Genomic DNA, 26,179 nt, shown 5'->3' with positions numbered 1-26,179 from the left:
CCTACTGCTCATGCTGTTAACTGAGTGCAATACATCTCCTCACACAGCAATTTCTCCAAAGAATCTGAGTGTTCGTTACCTGAAAGATATGGCAACAGTATTGTGCTTCATTTTCAAGACAGACAAGCAGATCTTGTTTGTCTAAATCCTATATTAAAACAGTTATTAGTGTCCATTTACCTTTGGAACAACATTTGCAAACAAATGATCCAGCAGCTTAACAGAATCTGTGCCTTTTACTTTAAACTTGCCAAATGGTGACAGGTCAATCACACCAACATTTCCCATAACCTGTTTATACTCACGACCCACAGGGTCAAACCAATTTGTGCGTCGGAAACTGGGTCTGAAACAGAGAATTTAGACACACAAAACATAATTTGAAAATTCTGTGTTTTTTTCAGCAAAAGGTAGTTTCCAGATACTTTAGTTTAATAATCATCCAAAAGAGACAGACTTTTCTAACTGTAGGCAGCTTACCCAATATTTTCCTTGGTCTAACATAGCTTAATTATTAAAATCTTTTAACAACAGAGAAAGATATGGGTTGATATTTTATCAACCTTTTTGTACAATAAACTGTCAACTGTTCAAATGTTAGAAGTAGTGGTCTGTCATGTGTCAATTTACAGCATACTTTGTTGGTGAATCATTTATTTGAGTTTAAGGTGTCAGAGGCTTTATTTCTGAACAGCAAAGTGTGTCTCTTTATTCCTTTATGAGCCTCATTTAGATTGGGACTCAAGTATCCCTGTGGAAAACATTTATTTGCTGCATGTTCCCTGATGCAAGAAGATAACTAGGTGGGCAGGCACAGAGGGGGAAAGAGATTTAAAAAAAAACATAAGAGGATTGCACATCTCTTTTCCTGAGTATTACATAGAAAGGTATGAGCTTTTTCATGAAAACATTATACTGTGCTGCTGATCAAATAATAGTAAAGGGTGAAAAATACAAATTTATAATGAATTTACTGTTTTCTATCCTGTTCTTTAAGCTAGGCTGCTCCCTGATATGCTAATCCTAGCACAGTAGCAGGATAGCTCAATATGTGTTTTGAAATGTCTGCATTATCAGAATTAAATGGATTCTATGGAAAAAACTAAGAATGGAGTATCTACCTAATTGATACATTTAGCTGAAATTAATGATAAATGTATGTTTCTCATTAATTTTATCTCAGGGTGGGGGAGGGAAATTAATCTTTCATTTACTTGTATCCAGTCTCATCTCCAGGTTTGTAGAACCAATGAGGTTGCTCCCATCCTGCATGAAAGCCCATTGAACATTTTGACTTCAGCAAATCATACAGCCCACTGGTTCTCTCTGTTGGTCTTCCAGCAAATCTTTCTTCTTTAGGGTAACCAACTAGAGGGGAAAAACATCCAACAAAACCCAAACTAAGAAACCATGGCATACTAAGATCCTCACCAAGACAGAATACATGTATATAGACAGAGAATCTAGAGGCAGGCTTTGTTGGAATACATTTTCAGGATATAAATGTATTTTTAAGAAGTACCTTCTTACCAATGTTATTAAAACCGTAAGATTCTCTTGCTTTGGCTGCTGTGTATTCTGTGGTGGTCCACTTTCCGTATCGGTTGGGATCTAATTCTATCAGGTCAAACGGAGGTTCCCCATCCAGGATCCAGTCACTGAGGTATTTTCCTATGCCACCAGCATGTATAATGCCATACCTTGAAAACAGGAAAAAGTCCTTCAGTGCCAGATCTTTTATGTTTTGTTTTTAAAAATCAGCAGTAGCATATACTACTAATACACCCCCTAAAGTATTTTAAATTTTTCCATGTTTTGTTGTTGCTGTTGTTGTTCTGTTTTTCTTGTTTTGCAATATTCCATGATTTATTGACAGATATTTCTACTGCCCACTGCCAGCAGCAGAATGCCATTGCTAATATACAGCTGTTGCCATGCTTGACATTACAGCAAGCTTTTCATTACCTAAAGTTCAGAATTTTACAATCTTTTCCATGGACATTACAACTCTTTAACAACTAATACTAAAGACAGTTCACAAACTTCTGTCTATTAAATACACTGTCTACGCATAGAATACCTCTTCTTTTTCAAACAGGTGTGATTAAAATAGACTCAGATTTGAAAAACAGACTGAGACATTCTAGCAGCTACAGTGATTATTTACATTACAGTGACAAGAGCAACAGCAGCCAAAGTCAGGAGACACTACCAGATAGCTTTAAAGAAGTTGAAATACCAGCAGTACTTTTTATGGTGTTCCACAGAAAACCCGGTCACTTAGAGGAACTGGGCATAAAACTAAAAGGTGTGTTTGCAGTGGTGCCAGAGTTTGAGAACTGCTTTTCTTCACCTTGATGTACTTTCTCTGTTCTCCACTACAACTACAAAAAGAACTTGTTTCAGAAAGCTTCTGCTAACAGAATAAACAAATAGCCATTTTTGCGAATTGTTGGTAGCAAAAGCTTGCCTTGTTTCTACATAATGAGTGTGTGAAGGATCAGGCTATGGAGCTCTCTAGTTAAAAACTTACATTAAAGCAGCAACACCAAACAGAAAGAAGTTATAAAGTGATAAATTTTAGGTTTCCTTAGTTAAATATTTTGTATGTATTCCATCTTTTGAAATGCTTGACATCTTGACATCCATAGGGAAAAAGCTGTGTGTGAAATGTGCTTCTGTGAGGTATCTGAACTAAACAACTGTGGACAAGGAACTTTGCTGTGCGGCAATATATGTATGTGGCTACTTGTCTAAATACGACCAAACAGTACTGTGTAATGCTAAATCTCAGGCACCTCAGATTTGACAGCAAAACATTTCATGACAAATAATTATTAATACCTCTGCGAATTAGTTTGCCATAACTAAAAAAAAAAAAGAAAGAGTGTCAAAATAGCTTTCTCTCTAGGGAAAATATGAAAATAAATTTGTAGCTATATGTGAAATACTCCAATAAGCACAGCAGAAAAACCTCTGAAGAAATAGCAAGTCTGTCCAAACCAAGCTTAGACTAGCATGCAGCAATCAAATCACATCACTCACACTGAATAGCAAAGCTAAAACAAACTTGAATTGCTGCTCAGCAACTTTGCATTCTGAATTTTACGTGCTCAATTAAATAAGCAAGGATCTTCAGGAAAAAGACCAACTCCTTATGTAATAATTCCATTGTAATGCATATGCATAAGATTGAATTCAGATTACACAGACAACTTAGTTCTGGCACTTGTAGAATGCCTGACCTCATAATATTCATGAGATTACTTTGATATAGTGGGGGTTTATCTGCTATTTATTTATTTATTTATTTATTTATTTATTTAAATTAAACAGAAATATCAAAACTGCTGACTACATGAAGTAATTCTGCCAAACACTCCTCTAGGCTGTTCAGCATAAATCTTCAGTCTCTCAGCACAAGCTTCTATCACCACAGCTAATGCAGTAAGGATGAGTGCTTGAAAACTGCCACTCTGCAAGTGCTACAGAAAAATTAGCCATTGCTGGTGTTACTGTAATTAGGCACCTCTTTATTGTTCATGGGTATAAGTTTCACAGCCATAGCTATGATGCCTTCAAGAAAGCTTCAGAAGAAGTTTTAGTCAGTTTAAGTCTCCCTGCAACATTCATTACAGCCAAAACCCCAGGGGAACAAAACCCAGAGACTACTGCATGACTGTGGATGGTGAGAGGACAAATGAATGATATCTTTTTTTAGCTTCAGTTGAAGACTGCTGAGTTGATGGGAGGGTAACCACGATGACAAGATGTGCTGGGAGGCTGCCCTGAAATGTGGAGTTGCTATTACAGATACAGCATACATCTGGGCTGAGGGGTCTCCTGCACTCTGCAGAGCTTTGCAGCACTGAGACTGCACAAACAGGGGCTTTCAGTGCTACTAGATGGGCTCCCATTATGAGAGATTTTAACTTACAGGGTGCCCAGCTCCCTCATTACCTTGGATAATGGAGAGCTGATTGTATTAATATATCGACTGCAGCTCTGCTACACAAGAATGAAACACATGCTGTGCAGGGATATGATATTACAAGTACCTGTAAAAAGCAGTACAGTTTAGGCATGTCAGCCTTCATACAAGGATTTAGAGAAAATTCCTTTAATGACACAAACTGCCTTTGTTTTAGTTCTCTCCTTCCAATCCCTGCCAGATTATCTTCTCCGTTGTGCCTGTCCTATTCTTGCGTTTTACTTATGAGCCCTTGTTTCTCACTGATTTTTCACTTATTCCATTCCTTTTTCTTAGGAAATCGGAGTCCCTGCATGCTGTGGTCCTTTTTCTAGTGACTTTGTCCCAGGTTTTGTAATTTTTCTAATCTATTTCTGCAGGAAAACTGTTCAGCCTCTGGCTGTAGATACTACTGTAGACAGAATGCAGGAATCTTAGTGCAAGATTTAGTGAGCCCCCATTAAGTGTTTGTAAACTGTAAGATTTACAAGGGCTTGTGAATGGGACTCATGGATAGATTTTGTGAAGAATGGCAGAAAGGTATATCTTTGGGAAGAAGGTTACTTTTGCCAAATGTTAAGTTCATTCTAAATAAATGGTGTGATTAGAGCTTTACAAAAGAAAGACTTCATCCCAAAAACATTAATGCACCAAAACAACATATCTTCCAATAATCTCGTTCTTTGGAATGATTACACTGTTTTGACTATACTTTTCTGAATAAACTTTTAGCCTACTCATGTTAATGTTTTCAAAGCTATAAGTAACTGAAAATGGGAAGCATTGAACAACCTTAATAATAAGCTCTGCTAAATATACCTAGTAACATCTTTGCACATTAAAATGCCTAGCAAGCTGCTAATTTTAGATAATAAGAATCCTCTAAACTAACAGGACTAAGTCCTCTGTCACAATGTCCCTGCTAGTTGACTATGAGATAAGGATTTGCTAATTCACACAAAAAATTACAACACTGGTAGAAACACTGCAGTGACCCAGAAGCACAGAACAGAGAGTCAAAAGTCCCTGAAAAGCAGACAAAGCAATCCAATGACAGCAGCTCAATTGTAACCTTTGTCTAAAAATTTAGAGATTAACCTAATTCCTGAAATGAGTCATTTAAAGAAACTTAGATATATAAAACTAGTCTTCAGTTTTTTCTGTATAGAACTTCGATTCTACTCCGATTGACACCAATGAAGGAAAACAGGCTCCAAAGTCTGGCAGCAGAGTAATAAAAAACAGTCTTTTTGGTGAACAAGGACTAGTCAAACCACTTTTGTAACTATAAATTCTGCAAATGTTACTAAAAGATAACAAATTTATTTGTTTATTTTTTTAATCCGGGCAGGAAAGGTGAATACCTTTCACAATGAACCATTGCAAAATTACCAAACCTCTTTATTTTGAGGCCCTCAGAAAGCACGTTGGTGATACTGCCTTATCTTATGATCTGAGGGTTTGTTTGGTTTGGATTGAAAGAAAACTGGAAAAAGCTGAGCTGGATTTTGAACAGCAAATTAGGCAATTGGAAAAACAATGTAAAAAGAATATGTTCAATAACATGTGCCTGGAACTGTATTCAGTTCATTCTATCCATCTTGAATCAATGGTCAATGGAAAACAGTTAAGGAGAAGCCAGGAAGGATTTTACCACTGACTTCAGTGCAGCCAGAGTATATAAGATGTAAAATGCATTCAAATAAAACATCATAATAGGAAGAAGAATTACATCAGTAAAACACTCACTCCTTTTGTCACACTGCCCTCTTCATTTTCTTTCCTCCAGCACCCAGCAACCTCCAACAGTCAGAACCATTACTGGGTTCATATCTCTAGAGCAGTCAGTTGCCCAGTATGCTGGCAATGCCTTCTGCTCAGTACACCTTTAATGCTCACCTGAAAGTTAATACTTTATGTGAAAAGTTCTCCCTGTACCACTCATTCTTGCCCAACTTCAATGACACCAGTTTCTGCATACGCCAAATGACTGTTGAATAAAGTGTAATCTAAACAACACATAAAATGAACTGTGCATTTTAAAACCCAGCACGTTTATGACTTTAACTTGCTGCACAGACTGTTGCAAGTACTACCCATTTCTTTCTGCACGTGTGTCACAGATATTTGCTTCCAGAATAAAACGAGGAAATCCAAAAATTAGTGAGAGCTAAGAAGAAGTACGAGAGAAGGATGAGATTCCGTTATGTATGTAGTGGTAATTAAGACTATTTCCAGTACATTTTACATAAAATACATGCAAACTCATAAAAACATGAAAAGTTTGAGCTGAGTCCCATTTTTAACAATATCACAGACACAAGTTAGTCACGAATTTACTCACCCGAAACCAATAGCTACCCAGTAATTTCTGACACCCTGATGTGGTCCCACCATAGGAAGAATGTCTGGAGAATAGGTGATAGGACCCGCAATTGTGTTTACAATATCTGCTTTTTTCAGAACAGGGACCATTTCCATAGCCGCTTCAATGTGCTCCATTATTCTGTCTAAATCAGACTCAAAAAGTTCTTTTCCAAAACCTGCACAAATATTTGTCTTTTATTATATAGTTCATTATCTGAAAATACTTACATTTTAAATACAGTTATGCAATCTATGCATATGAAAGTTAAATGGAATTCATCAGTGAGTATGTTTAAGCCTTTGCTATCCTACATAAGAAAACTGGTGTCTATAAAACCTGAGTTACTCGTAGGATCCGGTTCATTGTCACTGCAGTTACACTGTCCTTTATACATATTTGTTTAACCCTAAGGTCATGAAGATTCAGCAATGAAGTAGAGAGAAAGTAGAAAAACACAAGATCTTCCTTCTATGTTAATAAGACCCACTTATTTTTTCAATATGCCAAAAGTTTTGTGAGGGAAAGAATGATACTATCTGTGTCAGCTTATGATTTCTATGGTGTTTAGTGAATTTGAGGATACATTTCACCCTCGAGTGTGGGCTCTAAGAATTATTAAACATTACTCTATAGAGGGACTTAATGCTATTGGAGACAATAAATTCAGGAAGCCGTGATAGTGCAATCCAAAGCCCAACAGCGCTGATTCTTTTACTGAGGAAACATGTAGTGATTTTCTTTAAACAGCAACACTATTGACTTAATATAACTTTCTGTCTAGAAGTGAATGGAATGCTGGAGCCTAAATGTAACACAGCAGTATGACATAGAAATTTTTTTGCACAAAAATTCTATACAAATATATAGCTTGCTTGTACTTACATAGAAGTACAGCATTTTGTTTAAGGCATTCCTTGCTATACCTGTGTTCCTATTTGACAACCACATCAGGGGAACAGCAAAAATCCAGAGCCCCTGTCAGTATACTGGGGAGAACTGTACCTTAGAAAAGAACCCTGTTCAGTTGCAAAAGGCTACATAACACAGATTTGATGACTGCATCTAATCACAACACACAAGCACGTGTCAGAGAGTAGGGTAAAACTATGTTGTAGAAGTGCATTTCATGCTTTCTGATGTTACATTTTATTTCTATTCACCCTTATCATCATTAGAGTTACAACCGTTCTTTGAAAAAATATTTCTGCATTACAATCATGCATAGCAAATATGCTCTATTTTCCATCACGTAAGGCATCATGACAGGCTGGGATTTATACACATTAAAAGATGTGCTAGTGTTTACCAAGTTTAAAGATTTAATGTTCTTAATTACCTGGTGGGACTCCATTTGTTACCCATGAGTCCTGCAGCTTCATCTTCTCCTCACTTTCATACGGCCCAAATAAAAGACCATCCCTTTCTTGCCGCAGATAATATGATCCTTCTAAGTCACGAATCACAGGCAATTCTGTTTTTAGGGCTTTCACTTCAGGGATAGTTGATGTCACAACGTACTGATGATGAACAGGTACAAGAGGGTGATGCAGGCCAATCATTTTGCCTATGTCACGGGCCCAGAAGCCTAGAGAAGACAAAAATCAAAATAGAAATATTCAAACACTAATTTCAGTGAATAGAAAATAATAGTAAAACTTGCAGGGAGTGCTGAGCTTTATGCAATGTGACAAAGAATTTTTTTCCATATTTTAAATCTTCAGATTATTTTTTTAACATTATAAAGCATAATCTTCCTTCCATAATTCTATGTCCTTATTCCTAATTATACTACCATATATTATTCTACTTTACAGATATTAAAAAAAAAAACAGTAAAATATAAATTAGGCTTCTAAAACATCAGAAGATAATTTAATTAATAGTCCCACAAACTCCATGGTTTATTTCAGTAAAGTGTGTCTGCAGTGCAGTCCTAGCAAAGCCAGAGACACTTAAAAACCCAAATAAGTTAGCTCATATCAGTTAACCTAGTGTCTTACTATCAACCAAATGAGCTTGTATGCTTCCCTGGGAGAGCAGTTAAGTCCTAACACAGTTCAAAGCAGTACTTTAAGCCAGCTAACCTCAAGAATTTAAGTTTCTCTCCTCTTTCACATTCATCGTGTGACTCGTATTAATTACATCTCTCACAGAGCAATCAACTCATTATGATGTTTGTATTGGTGAGTTGTCAGTGTGCTCTCCCATAGCTCTCAATTAAAAATTCCAATGCAGACTGTGACCAGAAAAAGCAAGCAACAATTTCCCTGCCCCTGAAGCCTGCTCAAGGTCTTTCATGTATACTACTAGGGGAAGTTAAAGAAGACCCAAATCTTCTCTGTTATGGTTAAGCTGTTAAGTCACATTCACTTAGTGAGATACCTGTGCCAAAGTCAAGGAATGGAAGACACTTAACTACCAAACTTGTTAGTTTTGGCTTTGCATCATGGCTCACATCTGTAGAGGGGTTCAAACATAAAGACGTGGGAATTAGATGGATATAATTGACTGGGATGGCAGCTGCTCTAAGGAGCTTGTAATACCTCCTGACTCTTTGGATCAAGGAGCAGAGATGTCAGAAGTGGGAATGGGGGAAGAATCCAATGCAGGAGGAGTTTCGGTGAAGTCTGAGGGTGAGGTTTGGGAGAAGGCAAAATGGAAGAGCAGGAAAAGGTAGTAGGACCTTCCAAATAAAAGGCTATGTGCTGTATGGCACCCAGGAAAAGAAGGCAGGCCAGCCTGGTTCCTCTGTAACCAGCTGACTCTAGACTGTTCATGAAAGAATATGTCCAGCAAGTTCTGCTGCCTAACACAGCTGCCCAACACAGCTGCCCCTTTCTCCTGGGATGTACACTCATGTAGTCCAGTTTAACTTACAACTTTGCTCCTTTTTGGTGCTTACTTGTCTTTACCAGATGCTCCAACTTCTCTCGTCAATTCCATACTCTTCAAGATCTGGTCAAAATTTAGCTCTCAGAGCCCTGAGGGTACTAAGAGGCATTATAAAATCATAGAATACCAGGTTGGAAGGGCCCTCAAGGATCACCAACCTTTCTTTGTAAAAGCAAAGTCTAGACATTAGTGACCAGGATCATTACTGATCCTAAGCAGACTCACATGGGGCCTCCACCAATAGCCCCAGAAACCTCATTTCAGGTCAGTTCAGGGCTGTCAGAACCTGTTTGAGCTGGTTTGATAGTATGTGTGCCTGTTTACAGCTCTGTCACAGCCTGTGCCTGGCCACGGACCACATTGATCCAGACCCTGATCCATGGACTGATTCCCAGTTTGACCTCAGCCTAGTTTCATCTCTATGCTCCCAGGCAGTGTCTGACCCTGGTCACCACCACCAGAGATGTTCCTGACCTGTGGATCAACCTTCTGGCTTGGCCTCAGCTGGGCTTCATCACTATGGATTTGCCTGTGCCTCATCCCCACAAGCTTGTCTGGAGGTTTGGACTGTTGGCTGACCCCAGCCACTGGTGCTGGGCCTGCCCTGCTCCCTCCCTTGTGTCCTGCAGGACAGAGCCCTTGCTGGCTTGGTCCCTGCCCTGCCAGCCTTGTTACTGTGCTTGGCTCACTGTCCTGCAGGGAACAGCTGGCCTATGCTGCTTCCTGACGTTAACTTGGGAATACATCCTCTCCTCCCTGGCATGGCCTAAAGCCAGGGAAATTAGAAGAGCTGAGTTGGGCTGTTCTGGCCTTGTGCCATTCCCCCACATCAGGAGGGCTGTCAGTCTCTTATTTAATGTAACAAACCAGTCTCAGGGCCTAACATACAGAGTTTTTAAAAACGTGAATTTCTGAGAAAAAAGTTTTCTGTAGTGACTCACTTGACAATTGCTGACACCCAGCTAAAGCAGGGGAGCAGGAAACCCAGGATCATGATAAAGAGACCTGGTCAATTAAAAGCCCTTTGTGCAGGAAATACCAAAACAGGTATTTACTGTTCTGCATTTCTCAAACATAAGGCTTTTCCTTCTTAATTATTCTCCCACTTGGAGAAGACTCACTGACAGAACACTTACTAAGTCAATTAAACTGGCTCAGGGAAGATCATGCCATACTCATATTATGACTAATCCAAAACTTCCTTTAACGCTAATGAAACCTGACCTATGCCTCCTTATACAAAAATCAAACAAACAAACAAATGAACCCCAAACCAAACCAAAGCAAACCCCCAACACCCCCTGCCACCACCACCCCCCCCCAAAAAAAAACAAACAACCCAACCAACCAACAAAAACAAACAAACAATTCTAAGAAAGTTGTATTTCCAGCACATCTGCAAGGGTTTCCTCCATGGCATATGACAAATACAAATGTGGATTACTTAAACGTAAATTAACTAACAAACTTTATGGAACTTCTTTTGATTGGGGTATTCCCATGTCACCAACAAACAAAATCATTTTAAGGTAAGGTCAGCTAATGATCCACGGAGGAGAAGAAAATGTGAAGTAACAGAAAACTGGGTCTTCAAAGTGTAAATTTTTCTTTTTCAAAATGATATTAAATTTCTTAGCCATCAAGTTTGCAGAAGTACGTTACAAACACAGGTGATTTTAAATTGCTTTTGAGTTACAGGCAAATTGTTTAGGTTTGCTCAAAAGCAAATCTTAAATATTGTACTGCTAAAAAAAAATCACACTTATGATAAGTGCTTCTTTAATTGCTTAAAATAACAACAGCTGACATTTACTAAATTAAAAATATTACAATTTCTGTGCTTAAACTTTCTGAACCACGTGCAAAGCTATTACAAACATAAAAATGGTAAAGGAAGAACATGTTCTCTGAGACAAAATTCTAATTGGAAGCAGATGTCAAGTTCTATATCACACATAGTAGAGATATAGGAAGGCATAAATCATATATCTAGGACACTTGTGAAGATTAAATTGTAGGGATTGCAAACATCTGATGGTGAAATATTTAGCAGTGGTATTAACATATTTGCTGGACTTGTTTTGAAAAAAATCTTCCATCATTATGTATATATAAACGGTTGTATATACAGTGTGTGCATATCTGCAAACGTGTGCTTATATACACACACAGATACTGTATAAGTAAACTAAATTCACTATTTTTGTAGACTTTAATCAAATATTCCATTATAAATAGGCTGCAAATCACTGCAGCAGGCTCTGTACCAGTTAGATCCTGTCAGAGATTATTTATTAAGCATCTGCTTTCTTCCAACATGGAAATCTTGCATAAGGAACAGCTAAAGATCGGTTGGAACTAGTTTGTACCAGTTCCACAGCAGATGTCAGTTGGGGGATGAGGGAGAGAGGGAATATAGAGAGCCTTCTGATATGTTTTTCTCTGCTCATATTACAACATGAGCTTAAAATATGTGCTCTGAATGATACCAGTCATGATCTGTAGTGGAATGAGGCAAGGCTGAGAAGAATGAATGTTAGCTGAGAGAACATTTAAAAGAGATATGTGTTATACAGTATTGATTTCACATCTTTGGCCAGAATGTTAGGCGATATGTGCTTTAAATGTTCATTTTGGCTGAACAGTTAACTACATAAGAGAATTAACTGAATCTATTGTTAGCCTAATAGCTTACTATATAATAAAAGAAACATGAAAATTTCACAAGGGTGCATTCTAATTTTTGCAAATAAACTCCGAAAAGCATTTACTAGAAAATTCTGCCTAATGTCAACTTGATAAATAAGCCAAAGAAAGAGAACTACACTACAAAAATATAAGGAAATTACTACACCTGTGATGATACTTCATCCGTATGATGAAGAGCAAATAGTTTGGAATGAGTGCCTAGAAGTTTGAGGCCTAATTAAGAAGTCTGATTGCCGAAAGACCTGCCTTTCCATTCTGTAATCTTGGATCACTCTTGATCAATAAACCCATACTGTGTAACAAATGACATAAAGATCCTATTAGTAAGACAGCTTGTGATTTTGTAACTGAATGCTGTCTCATAATTCATGCCTGAAAGCCATGAACTGACAGTCAAAGACAATCAAATATTAATGCCTCTAACTTTTTAAGTGCTTGACTTTGCAGTCTAAGTAAAATTCTTTTAATCTGGCTTCTGTGTTTGTGTGGTTGTTTGCTTTCTAAAAAGCATACTGAACTCTTCTAGCTCTCTTTCTCTCCATAATGTCAGTATGTGGTACCCATAACCATGCTTACAACCTCAAGGTGAAGTTTTTTCAGATCACTGCTATTTTAGCTAGGCATATAGCAATAGCAGGTGATCACCTACATATCACAGTATCACAGTATGCTGGAGATTGGAAGGGACCTCAAAAGATCATCTAGTCCAATCCCCCTGCCAGAGCAGGAACACCTAGATAACGTTACACAGGAATGTGTCCAGGCGGGCTTTGAATGTCTCCAGGGAAGGAAAAATATATTTAAAACTTTTTTTTTCTGATACTCAGGTATTTCTAGGTAACACTTATATAGTTATAAACACATTTTTGCTTATATGGGAGGTATATGATGAGAAGCACATTTTGCAATGGGTTTCCCAGATAGTCTTTACTGAAAACTTGGAATGATCTAACACAGGGCTGTCTGCATCACAGACACTGAAAGAAAAGTCACCCAGTAATGCCCATCTTCTCAGTTAGCCCTTTTATCTTACTCCCACCAAATTCCTCACTGTCCCAATCTTCTCTCTTCCCCATCTCTGCTTGTCCTGTACCTGCTCTTATTTTCCACTGTCTAAAGCTCTGCTGTTCTTACTCCAGTCATTACATCCTTCTTCAGCTATTGTGTCTCCATGTGCAAGTCAGTGGCCCTCACTTGTCAAACCCTGTTCCACCTGCCTTCTCTTCCAATCTGTTCTCATCTACCTCTCCCTTTCTACTCTGTCAGTCATTCAGGCTCAAACTACTCAGGCAGCTCCACTTTTCCAGTCCCAGCTTCACACACAACCATTCTTCAGGTATTCTTCCCAGTCTTTTTGCCTGAAAACCTCCAGCTGCAGTTCCCTTAATGAAACATTTTCAGATTCCTTTCCGCTATCCCTCTCCACGGTCCCCACTGTTGCCATTCCCACAGTCCTTCGCAGTTTGAGCTTCCTTATTCAGCAAGTTCACTAGCACCCTAACTGCCAGTGCTTCTAACCACTCCCAGGAACCTTTCCCAAGCATTTCATTCTCCCAGTCCAACTCACTGATAATTCCTATTCTTAGGCATGACAGCCAACAAGAATCCCTGTCTCACTCAACTTCTTCATTTTATCTGCTTTGCACTAGAAATAGATCTTTTTTCTTGTCCACTGCACAGGTGTAGAAAGGAATTATAAAACTATACCCTTGCTCTCAGTTCACTTGTCCCATCTGAGAAAGAAGCCCTCTTAAGTCATCACAGCTTCCTACTGAAGCCAGATTATTCACTGAGGTTGGAAATATGAAAGACTCATGCCCTACCAATGCAGATATGATTCAGTTTGAGACAGACCGTCTGCAAAAATTTCATCCAAATGGTAAATATTCAGAGTGTTTTCAAACAATTGAAAGCAGAAAGTCTTATACTAGAAATTAAAGGGTAGGAGGTACCAACAGTTTTACCAATAATATATTTTTCTATAACTTGTATAAAGCAGCATAAAAATACGTGAAGTTTGGGTTTAATATAGGTCTTTAGACCTATCGACTTGTTTAAGAAAACAAACACAAAAACCAAAGACTCTTGCCCAAAAGCTATTTCAAACAGAAATATTGGTTTGGCTTCTTTAACACAATGAAGAATAAAAATTGCATATGTAAATACAAACTCCTTTGAGTTAGGGAATTTTTATTACACAAAAAAATGTATTGTTAAGCCAAGCATACATTTAAAATACTACTCAAAGGGCAACAAAAATCTAGTTTCAAGGATATGTGGACAGAGTTAAATCTTAGAGAAAGATAATACTAAAATAGACAGGGTTATCTTACTTGCTGCAAATCCTCAATTTCTTTGAAGAAACAGTGAAGACTTTTCTATTTCATTTGTACATCCCATCTCCCTTCCTAAGGAGCTTTCATAGAGGACAATGTGCATAGGCAGTAGCCTCTTTTCTATGCAACTTACACTAGATCAAAAAAGGTCTCTTCTGCTATAAAAATCTAACAAGACTGTCTGACTAGAAGCTGCTGGAGACAAACCAGAAAGAAATCTTTTCAATGCCCAGTCAAGGACAATTAACATAAGAGCTAAATTTTCACAAGACTGTAAAGTAATAGGTGCAAAGTATATTTTACCACAAACCAAGTGAATGTTCAGAAACATATATTGCTTATTCATGTAATCCACACAATTCAGTACGCATGCTCTGTGTCAGCTAGTTTGTGAATCTGAAGAGTATACAAATGTTTATGTTAGATCCTACCTGCAGTATTCACAACTCTTTTTGCTTGAATTATTCCAAGTGGAGTTTCAACTTCCCATGTTCCATCTGATCGGGAGTTCAGGTTGGTCACTTGGACAGGATAATTTATTTGGGCACCATATTTTCTGGCTCCTGCAGCCAAGGCCATAGTGAGAGAATAGGGATCAATATGACCATCTCCAGGGTTATACAAGCCAGCTAAAACCTAAGTGGAGGCAAAATCCCACAAAATGAAAGATATTAAAACTTATTAAAATTAACTAACTTTTTAAAACAGCTTTCTTTTTTTGAGTGCAGTAAACCTTAAGGAGTCAAATCAAAGCAAACTTTCAAAACATATAATAACATCAGTGGTACAGCTATTCAACTTAACAATGGTCTAAGGAAGTTGCTCGGCTCTTCCATGCGATCAAAGGTTGCAATATTTTAGTATTATAATATTACAATTAATAGTATGCACACTGGTATATAGTATATCCTAAAATGCATGTGAGTCTGATTTTAGCATCTTTTTTTCACTGAAAACCAAGAATTTCTTATGCAATTTGTATAAAGGAAACAGACCTTCTGTCTTGCCAACTGATAGATCAATATTTAATTGCAACAGAAGTTATTTCACATAAAATTGGGTTATTTACCATATCCATGTTCAATAAGGGAAATAGTTCTTGTACTTTCTCGGGTGTGATTAGGTACTGCTCTGTTGGGTGCCAACCAGCACGAGTCATTTGGTATTTGAATTCATCCACTCTAGTAGGAGTTGAAGCAATTCTGATGCTGCCAGGCTGATGAAACCCCACAGCCTAAAACAAAGAGCAAAAGCTAATTACTGAAAGAACCTTTACTTACCTCCATAAATGCATGTTCTGATGCTACGGGAAGATTAGGGACTAGGACTTTTGTCACCAACATCACTTTAAAGAAGTTAAATAGTTAAATGCCCTTGAAGGAGCAGGACTTAGATACAAAAACCTAGAGAAAGCAATAAAATAAAAAAAATACCAAATTAACTTCCTGGGTAAATACTTACTATCTTCAAAACAGTCATAAAAACCTTTTATTGAATGTCATGATGATATTATTTTCATTAAGATTTGAATAATATTTGAATATATTTAATCATACACTTTCAAAAGTAGAATCAGATTTCAAAAATAAGTACATAACTGATTATGTTAAAGTCTATCACCTGCATCATTTTCTGTTGAGATGCTGCAGAATATATTTAACTGACTAAGCACCTTTATAAACACAATGAATAACCACCAGCCTTTTTTTGTCTTTTTAATAAAGTGGAAATCCTTATATAGCTGGAGACTGAATGTTCACTTTCTGGTAAATGCTATTTACTTCATGGGATATTAATATGTCGCAGTAAGGCTTTTAGCAAACTCACAATGATAATCTGCTGTAGCATCTTACCTAGATAAGCAATAGAAAGAAGAAAAAGCATTTTATTACAGTTGTCAAGTTTTTAGACTAGTATAGTGAGAATCATACAATTTCTGCTGAAGTCTGAAGCAAGCATGAATTTCGTGAATGAAAGCTATATGGCTGAATGATGCCAGATAAAAAAGACGACTCCCATGTTTCTTTGCATACCCATTCCTTAAGTTGCTAAATAAAAACACATCCCTAAAAGGGGTGGGAAGAATTACAGCAATCTTCTCAAGTACAGGCAGCGTCATATCGTGTGAGTTTTTAAGTGGACATGTTTAAAGCAGGAATGTATCGTAATCAATCCATTCATTCCAGGTCTTGATGTTATTTGAACTCCCATACCAAGCTGATGTTGCAGACTCTCACTCTGCTGAACTTCTGAGATGTTTTTATCAAAACCATTTTCTTGAACTTTAGAGGAATCTGTGAAACCATCTAAAATATTTAGTGACTAAGCACCAGACTACAGCATATACATGTAAGCAGAAGACTATATTTCAATAAAAAAGAAGCCTTATTGTAGTCATGAACACATACACGTATACAACTTGCCAACTCCAAACGTTTTTATAAGACTAGCAGTACTGATCTTAATTAATACTTTAAAAATTAAGGAGATTACCTGTCCAGTCTCTTCTTCCAGCTTTTCATAGAGTTTGATGCTGTAAGAATGGATTTTCTTCAAGTTTATTCCAGGATGAAAATAAGTAGTTAAACCAGCCTTAAACAAGAAATGGGAACAGCACAGAAATACGATTAGAAATGCAGTATTTTCTTTCCTTTCTTCCAAAGTCATTGAAAAAGAGCTGTCAAATACTGTAAAGAAAAGCAACACATGGGTAGAGCCAACTGCTACAAAAATAAAAATACAGTCCTTTCCCTACTTATGGCATTCTTGTTCTCTGCACATGTTCTTTACCACCTGTCTTTTCTCATCAGATTTGTTAACCCATGATACTGTTGCAGTTGTTCTCCTCTATGGTTTCCTTTCTTGCTTAAATTATTCTGTTGTCTGTTTCAAGCCTTTCAGAAGAGACACACAACTCCATTCCTGATCAACTAAATCAACTGATTATATGTCCTGTAATAGGATCTTTTCCTTCTTGCAGATGGAGATGGGAGAGAAATCAAAACTTCACATGCACCAGAACTTAACACGAGTTACTTTCTGCAGTGTGAACAGCAGTGCCATGGAAGTGAAGTGTTCTTCTATTCTCAACAGTTGTCTCATGTGGTAAAGAGCAATTGCTACATTTCAGAAGTAACTTAAGAAATCACTATACATATTTGCACATCATCTTACCATTACCAGGTCTGACTTCAGAAAGCTGTCAAGCCTTTTTTGGGTTCATGCAGAGGTAAAATCAAGAAGTTACCACAGCCTCTTCTGTATTTAAGGAAACTATTCACCTGCCTACAGTAGAGACAGCTGCATCAATCTAATGACATTCATACCTGCAGAGATTTAGCGCTTAGAAAAAGTAGAATTTGTTATTAGAATTAAGCTTATGTCTTTTTATCTCCCCATCTCTAAACCCCTTCTTCCAAGGGAGACAACAGAAATGCAAAATTACCTTAGGTTTCCAAGCTAGCAGCACTGCTTTGAATACTTTGTATTTATATATAGCACGTATTTTACTAACCAAAACAGAACTTGCTCATAGATTTAGGTTGCTTCAGTTAAGGAAACTAGACACAAGATTCCACCTTGGCATTCACTGCCATTCTGAGAAAAAGGCAGCAGAAAATATAAAAGTGAAAAGTAACACATAGAGTTCTGATGGTTTCCTTGTAAGTTGCTTAGCATGCATATACATTAACTACTCTTGATTTTAACTCGTTAACTCTGTTCTGTGCTACACATTTAAGTCTTTAACTTTTAAAGCCATTGGAATAACTGTGCACATATGAATAACAAACGTGATTTACTGGTCTTTAAAGACATATTTTAAACTAATTTAGTTATGCTAAGAACCTATTAAATGTTACACTTCTTTATAATTAATACTAACATATATTGCATGAATTAGACTACACGTCATTGTTTTTTTCAACTATGGCTTCTTCTGACCCATCTTTCTTGGTGTGGCTTCACATTTAAGACTAGATCTTTTTACTCAGAAAAAATTAACTTGAAGCTGCTCTTAGCAAATGGCTTACCATCAAACTTGCTTACCATGGTAAACAAATGGCTTACCATGAATCTTACTCATTGCCTGAGATGACAGGTACTCAGGATCTTCAGAGCAAGAGTATAACTGTATGTCATTACTGATTGCATGTCTTTACACTAGCCACAGTGTTAAAAGTTTTTCCTACTTTTCTTTGTACTTTATCAACACCAAATAAACCTATAGAAGAAAATCTCAAAATTAGTCATTTACCAGTATTATATTTTTTTGTTGTGCCTATATTTTAGTCTTAAATTTGGCTTCAGTTCCCTACTTACGTTTGGTATTTTTCATTATCACAACAATCCCTGTTTTAAAAAGTGATCACACATATCTGTAGAAGGGAGATAAATCTGCTAAGGGCCACATTAAGTACAAAGCAGGGATGTGGACTCAGAAAGTCCCTGGGTTAAATTAATAGTGAGGAAAAATATTACTTGTCCTTTCCTTATTATCATATCAGATCATCATTATACTGGACACTGCTGGAGACTAAATACTTCAGTAAATGAATGCGCTTTTATGTTGTTATGAACACATTTATTTTCATTATCTCTGACTAAAACCCAGCACTCTTTCACTGAAGAATTTGTAATTAAAACTTGTTTATTTCTTAAAAATAAATCCTACGGGCTTTTGTTCTCTGTATTCAGAATAAAGAAATAAATTAGGCATTGAAATGCTTACATTTCTTTAGCCATGTATAATTATCTATGAGCCACTGTCCTTGCCCATGGCAGGGTGGTTGGAACTTGATGATCCTGAGGTCCTTTCCAACCCTAACTATTCTATGATTCTATGATTCTAATTGATTTATTTGTACCTGCAATTTTGTCATAGGATATTGTTTTTACTGTCTATTTTTATGCATGTAAACATTTTCTGGTCTTCTGTTATTTTTCAAAATCTAATACATTTTCCAGATGTAGAGAAATTCCATTTTATCGGTCACCGTTAGTAAAGTCCTTTGAATCAAATGAACCACAAATCACTTGCAAGTTAGCTACAAAGCCACACACATTCAAGATCTTTAAAGTGCAAAAACTAAATAAAACCTTCTCTCTCTGATCTTTTTTAAGTGAAGAAAAGAATTTGAAACACATTTGATGCCTTTTGGCTTCAGATAATTGATGTTTCTGATTTCAGGAGTGCACTTGAGAGACAACTATAACCTGACTGTACTATATGAAAGATCATAGAATCATAAAATAATGATAATAAACCAAACAGTTTGAATGAGACCTCAGGAAGTCTCTATCCAACCTCATACTGAAAGGAGGTCAGTTACAAGATCAGGCCAGGTTGCTCAAGACTTTCTCCAGCCCCATCTTGAAAATCTCCAAGGACAGAGATTGCACTACTTCCCTGGCCAAGTGTGGAGTTTTGCATTTGTCTCAGTCCTTGTCAAATTTTATGAAGTTCCTGTCCTTCCATCCTCACAGACTCTCTAGGTCCTTCATCATGGAAGCCTTGCTCTTATGTGCATTGTCAGTCCTCCCAGTTTGGTGGGAACTGCAAACTTGATGAGCACGTATTTTGTCACCTACTCCAGCTCATTGATAAAGATATTAAACAAGATGGGCCCCAGGACAGACCCCTGCAACACGCCACGTATTTCCAGGCTTTGGGTAGAGTATGAGCCATTAACCACTGCCCTCTGAACGTAAGCACCACTCTTTTGACTATCTGCTTGTCCAGCCATAGGGACCATAACATCTTCAGCTGAATACATGAGTATTATGGGAAACAGTGTTTAAATTCTGTTACAGTCCAGGTAAGTGACACCAGTTGCTCTCCTGTTGTCTAGAAACTCTGGTCATTTTATCATAGAATGTGACCAGGTTTAGTCAGACATGACTTATACTTGGCAAATCCATGCTGACTGTTCAAAATCACCTTTTTTCTCCTTTACAGGCCCAGCTCTGAGACACACTGTAATTTTCTGAAGAACCAACGTGTGCCTAGCTGGCCTTTAGATCCTCTGCTTGTGGATTTTTTTGAAGGTGCGTACATATGCCCTTCTCCAAATGTTGGATACCTCCGCCGATCTCCAGAGATGTCGTAATCTGTGGCCTTGCAATGCTGCCAGCATTGGATGCAGCCCATCTGGTCCAATGTTATCTGCATGAATCACGTTCTCCCAGTAATTACCAGTTTGATCCTCAACCACTGCTGGTAGTTCCTTTTCTTTTTGAACCCTGTTCAGGCCTGAGAAAACTTGTCAGTGAAAACTCAGGCAAAGAATACAGTGAGTACTTCAGCCTTATCAGTGTACACTGCGACTAAATTACCCATCCCATTCAACAACACCCTCACATTCCCCTTGTTCAGCCTTTTACCACTAATATGGCAGTAGATGCTCCTCTTGTTGCCTTTAGTGTTCCTTACAAGTCTTAACTATAGCTGAGCTTTGGCTTTCCCACCATCCCCTTTTCATGCCCAGCCAATTTTTCTAAATTGCACCTTTGTAGCCTTTTTCTGCTTCTACCTTCTTTATACTGTGCTTTTGCTCCAAAACTCATTCACGAGCTCCCTATCTGGCCCAGCTGGCCTCCCAGTGTGTCTGCTTGTTTTCCTGAGCTCAGAGTGAACCACCCCTGGGTTTGAGGGAGGTTTGCTCTAAGCTTTGCTCTTTTTGTAAGACAGTGATTTTGTTAGCAACAAAATCAATTGCTTGTCGCAAGAAAAGATTACGTAACAGGATGATGAGTTAAGTGTTTTCCTAGAAAACACCTTTTAAAAAAGTAACAACACCAAGAGCCTGCTAGCTGAGTGAATTATACATGCCTTGTTCGGTCCCTGGGGCTTCACTAAGACTGCACATTATCTGACCTGCAGAATAGTGGAGCTTTGAGAGACCTTAAAGCCCAAGACTTGGCTTTGTTTACACACATGGAATAACCACTGCTTTGATATGGTCAGACAGGTACAAAAATGAGCAGCATTTGCTCAGTTATATGTTCTTATTACTGGTAATAGATAAATGTGCTTTAAAACACACTTTCTGTGCTGTTTTAATAACGTGTGAAATTCAGCCAGATTTATCTCAGACCTCAGAGAAGTGGCAGAAAGTTTTGGCACCAATACTAGCAGGAATATGATCTACATGAAACATGATCCTGAGCTCTAGCAGGACTTAGCAGACTGTGATAGAGAAAATGTGATATAGTACAGCACAGAACTAATTTCATCATTTGTGGCTGCAGGCAACATACTACAAGCATTTCATGTGCTAACTGTATGTGTAATTTCCAACTGTATCTATTACTGTATCACTGTGAGGAAAACACCGGTAAGTGTACAGTACTTAGTATAACAAAGAACTCACAGTCACAGCTTTGATCTTTCTCATCATCTGAAATAGACCTATCATCAATTTTTTAATCTTCAGATACAGCACCCTGAGATAGATGAAAAAAGACAGAATACCATGCACTCTACCTAATGATTATCCATTTTAGTCTGTCACATAACTAGGTTTCTTGCTGGGTTAATCACACCAAATTCTGCTGCAGCAGGTGCCACAAGGCAGCCTTCCCAGTTGTGGTGGTGCAGGCATTTTCTCTGCTGCGCTCCAGGTCCTTCCCTATCTTTGAAACAGAGCTCCTCATTCAGTGTTCCACTGTGCATTCAGTAAGAAGTGGGGGCAAAAAATACTGAAGGAGAGGTTTCTTTTACATGGTTATGAGCAATTGACTAGAGCAAGCAAGTAAAACAAAAAGAACAAAGGAAACAGTAACAACCCTCATTCATGATTTAGGTTTCTTATTCCACAGGAGGATTTTTATTATATTTTACACACATATTGTTCTGTATACACGTTGGGTAAATAAAATCAGTCTGTGCCTCTCTAGAGGACACTTAAGTCAAAGTATTTCTTTGAACATTTCATAGTTTTGATTCAATACAGAAGATGCATTATCTGACACGATGCATGGTGTTGCTTTGCTTGCTGAACTGCCATCAGCTGTGGTATGAGTGTCTAAAAGAGACGTAATTACTTAATTTTGTTTTCCCTAACTCCTTACAATGTGCTTTCTTTGCTTTGTTTGTTAATAAGCAAGTACAATGAAGTATAAACTTACTTATACATTCAGACAGTGATTTTTTTAAATTTCATTTTTTACTGTTGCTCTTTCATAAGGCCCCAAACACATAAAACATCTGCTCTAAGACGAAGGACTTCAAATTCAGACTTCCTCTCCTGGGGGAAGTATGAGAATACAAATCAAATATAATCCCTTTGAATTATCCTCCTTAATTTGTTCATATAAGGCACTCAGCGACTATAGTTACATTGTATTAACAGAGTAGTTCTAGAGACAGCAAACTGTTGGGTTTTTACTCTCTTGTGTTGCTACACACAGGGATAATATTCTCCCAGTTTCAGCTACGTGCAGCTGGAAATGAATGGATAAAAATTGTTATTGTGGCAAGTTTTATTTCATTTCATTACACTACCTACTCCAGACATCGACATAGAAAATTACATACATGCGTGTTGTGCACCAGTATGTCCATGTTATTAGCACTATTACAGGAGGTGTCCCCACTGTCATTATTACATGTATGTCCTTTTAGTTCTTGTTCTTACAGTACAAACATTCAGCCTGAAGAAAACCCCACAGTGTACAGCTGTTAGCTTTGCTCCTCCAAGATTTTGTGTAATGCCAGCTGTGACAAGAAAGAAAGCTCTTGTATCTAAGAGAAATCAGTTTCTGTGACAGTGATATTCTCTGAGAACTGGACACTGATAACACTGCTTAATCACCTCTTTTTCAGTACGTCACATATTAAAAAAATAGTAATTACAGATACAATAATGTCAAATTGCACATTTTTGGTTTACGTATGGCAGTGCAGCCATTTCCAGTGATAAAGTCTGTAGTATAAATTCAATCACCTTAGAAACAAACCCCTAAATTTAAAAAGCCTAAGTTTAAATCCAGTTAACTGCCAAAAATGTGTGATAATACTAATAGTTACCTTCCAGTAATTTCAAAATACAGTCCAATTTTTACTAATGAGAAAAGTGTGCTATGGGTAGCTGAACCAACTCTTCCAAACTCATACAGTTGATCTATAAAGAACTTAGGGCTAAAGTTTGTATCTATAAAATAATCAAGATTGTTAATCTCTGGAAAGCCAGGGAATATAAAGGTAATGAAACGTCCACTACAGTTGGGTACACAAACTGCTGTCAATCTGAAATATTAACAAAACATTTCTTACTGCATGCCAAGTAGATCCAGCAGTGAGCTCAGATTTTTCTAGCAGAACAACATCCTTCAAGCCAGCTTTAGCCAAGTGATAGGCTAGACTCACACCAACACAACCACCTCCGATGATCACTGTGTCTGCATTATCTTTCCCTAAGGAAGGAGAAGGGGTTTCTTTCCTGGGGAAAAAAATAAAATTACAGACAGTTACAAGAAGACAACTGCACTTTTGTCCATCTTTCTTGTTTACTGCTCCGATCAATATAACTTGGTGCCTGCTTGGGAGTATAGACACACCTGACCTAAAACCTAACATGTTCACTGTCTATAATAGTATCATGGAATCATAGAATGGTTTGGGTTGGAAGGAACGTTTAGGCTCATGCAGTTCCCCCCTCCCCCCCCCCCCCCCACTCCAGGCAGGGACACCTTCCACTAGCCCAGGTTGCTCCAATCCCTGTCCAGCTTGGCCTTAAACACTGCCAGGGATGGGGCAGCCACAGCTTCTCCGGGCAACCTGTGCCAGTGCCTCACCACCTGCACAGGGAAGAATTTCTTCCTCATGTCTAATCAAAATCCAACTTCTTTCAGTTTAAAATTATTCCCCTTGTCTTGTCACTACATGCCCTTGTAAAAAGTCCTATTATCTTCTTTTAAAGTAAATGTTTTTAAATGGTCAGATACATAAACAGTAGTAATACAAAAAACAAAGCAAGTTTGCTTCCACTCGCTTTAAATCCTTACTTGTCAAAAATACCCTTATATGTAGATCCTATTTCTCAATAGGAAACTGTACCCCTGAAAAGACAGTGTAAAAACCTGACTTTTCAAAAGTGCTGTAGTATATGAAACACAAAAAGAAAATCTTCAGAAAAGTCTACTTAGTAAGGCACCTTATTAGATTTCTAAAGCAGGTGTCAGCACACAACATCAGTGTATGTGTTCATTCACAATGAAAGAATTTTTACATTTTTGTTCTATGTTGACATGTTCTACTTTGCTGAAATCTAAACATTATAGAAACTGGTTTACGTCAACGGCTCACACCAGCTATTACACCGGGTTGCATTTTCACAACCACTTCAAGCCAGCACAAACCAAAACTGCTGCCATAGGCAGCCGTCTCCTCCTCCATCTCACCTCATCCTACTCTCTACTGCCCTATCCACAGAAAGCCAAGAAGCAAGCCAGATCAGAAATTTATCCTATTTTAAAAGAGCTGCGTGGGGGTTTTTTTTGCTGCTTTTTTGTTTGGTTGGTTGGTTGTTGGGTTTTTTTTTTTTTTGGTGGTTTGTTTGTTTGTTTGTTTGTTTATGTGAGACAAGGTAGAATCTCTTAGTATCACAGCAGTACAGACTGGTGTGAAATCACTGTATATCTCCCTTCAGGACAGTTAATCAATACTCAGTTTTGTCCCTTCCCTCCTTGTACATTTGCTTTTACGACTTGTCTGGCAAAAGGTTTTCTAATGTGTAACTAGTCTTCCACCCATCCGGCACCCAGAAATCAAAGCCATTAGTTTATGTATTATGAGTGGACATCTCATAATGTGATATTTCATACTATTTCAGAAGGAACATGCACCATGCTTACTCACTATGCGGCAGTGAATGAAACTTAAAGTACATGGGAGCCCTGGACACCACAAGGTTTTCTGAACTTGGTGAACCACACATGCTCTCTTCTGATATCACACATTAATTTTTGCAAGTTAACAATAAGCTCTTTAACAGCCAGGTGTGAGACACTTTATCACCAGCTCCACTACTGAATTTTGAGAGCCATGGTAATTAAGGTCAAGTGTAGTACTGTTTCTCATGCTTCTTCTATGCATTTTTATGAATTTGGAATTTGCTCACCTGAATTTCATCTCTTTTCAAACCTTTTCTTTCAAACCCAGGAGCCTGGGAAGAATCAGGGGGGTGCCTTCCCAGTGAACTTCACTGTTCACACAGGTAAAACAGGTGATTTTTTGCACATCGACATGGCTTAGAAGGCACCAGGAGGGATGTCTCTGTACCAGACCACTGCCTCACCCCGGGATGGTCTGGTCTGAGAGGAAGTTGCACCTCCTGCCCACGGGGAGAAGCCCGGTGGCCCCCGACCGGGAGTCGCCGGCGCTCCGCAGGCAGGCACACCGAGCCCGTTCCCCGCCTTTCCCTCACAGCCCCGTCGAGCAGCGCCATCCTGGGGGTCGCGCCTTGACCCACGGCCGCTAGCGGCAACCCCCCCCCCCCCCTTCCGCCCACCAGGTACAGCCCAGCCCGGCTCGCCTCTGCCGGGCCCGGCCCGCGGGACTGAACTCACCGCCCCTGGGCGCCCGCTCCGCTGCCGAGGGGCCGCACGGCAGCCGCGGCGAGGGGGTCGGGCCAACCGCCGCGGCGAGGGGCCCGCAGCAGCCGCAGGGCTCCCCGCAGCACGGCGCTCATCGCGAGCACAGCCACCCGCAGTAGGGATGAAGAGCGCTGGCTCGGCGCCCCTCCCGTCCCGTTCGTGCCGCCGAGGTCAGCCCCGCGGAGGAGGATGAGGGCAGCCGCGGGAGCAACCGGGCACCTCCTGACCCCAAGCCAGGCAGAACGGGGACGCGCGAGGCAGCCCCGGGCAGTGCCGGCCCCCCTCGGGGTCAGGGGCCGGGCCGGGCCG

The 26,179-nt window shown here is 38.7% G+C and overlaps 1 protein-coding gene across 1 annotated transcript in view; it reads right to left on the bottom strand.

Annotated features, from left to right (window-relative positions):
* The window catches only part of DMGDH (dimethylglycine dehydrogenase), a 43,388-nt gene extending 17,309 nt beyond the window's left edge, over positions 1 to 26,079 (bottom strand). The window contains exons 1-10 of the mRNA XM_062612419.1: positions 25,844 to 26,079; positions 23,550 to 23,715; positions 16,769 to 16,867; positions 15,345 to 15,509; positions 14,707 to 14,911; positions 7,675 to 7,923; positions 6,315 to 6,513; positions 1,531 to 1,700; positions 1,215 to 1,368; positions 181 to 346 (exon numbers count right to left, since the gene is read on the bottom strand). Of these exons, the coding sequence (XP_062468403.1) occupies positions 181 to 346; positions 1,215 to 1,368; positions 1,531 to 1,700; positions 6,315 to 6,513; positions 7,675 to 7,923; positions 14,707 to 14,911; positions 15,345 to 15,509; positions 16,769 to 16,867; positions 23,550 to 23,715; positions 25,844 to 25,965 (1,695 nt within the window). The 5' untranslated portion in view covers positions 25,966 to 26,079. The remainder of the gene's footprint in view (positions 1 to 180; positions 347 to 1,214; positions 1,369 to 1,530; positions 1,701 to 6,314; positions 6,514 to 7,674; positions 7,924 to 14,706; positions 14,912 to 15,344; positions 15,510 to 16,768; positions 16,868 to 23,549; positions 23,716 to 25,843) is intronic.
* Positions 26,080 to 26,179: the final 100 nt, after the last annotated feature.

The sequence above is a fragment of the Pezoporus occidentalis genome, unplaced genomic scaffold, assembly GCF_034315485.1.
Source record: "Pezoporus occidentalis ecotype Australia unplaced genomic scaffold, CSIRO_AGI_Poc_V1 ctg16, whole genome shotgun sequence".
Lineage (NCBI taxonomy): Eukaryota > Metazoa > Chordata > Aves > Psittaciformes > Psittacidae > Pezoporus > Pezoporus occidentalis.
Note: the sequence above shows the minus strand (reverse complement) of the source record. Positions and strands in the feature narration are given on the sequence as shown.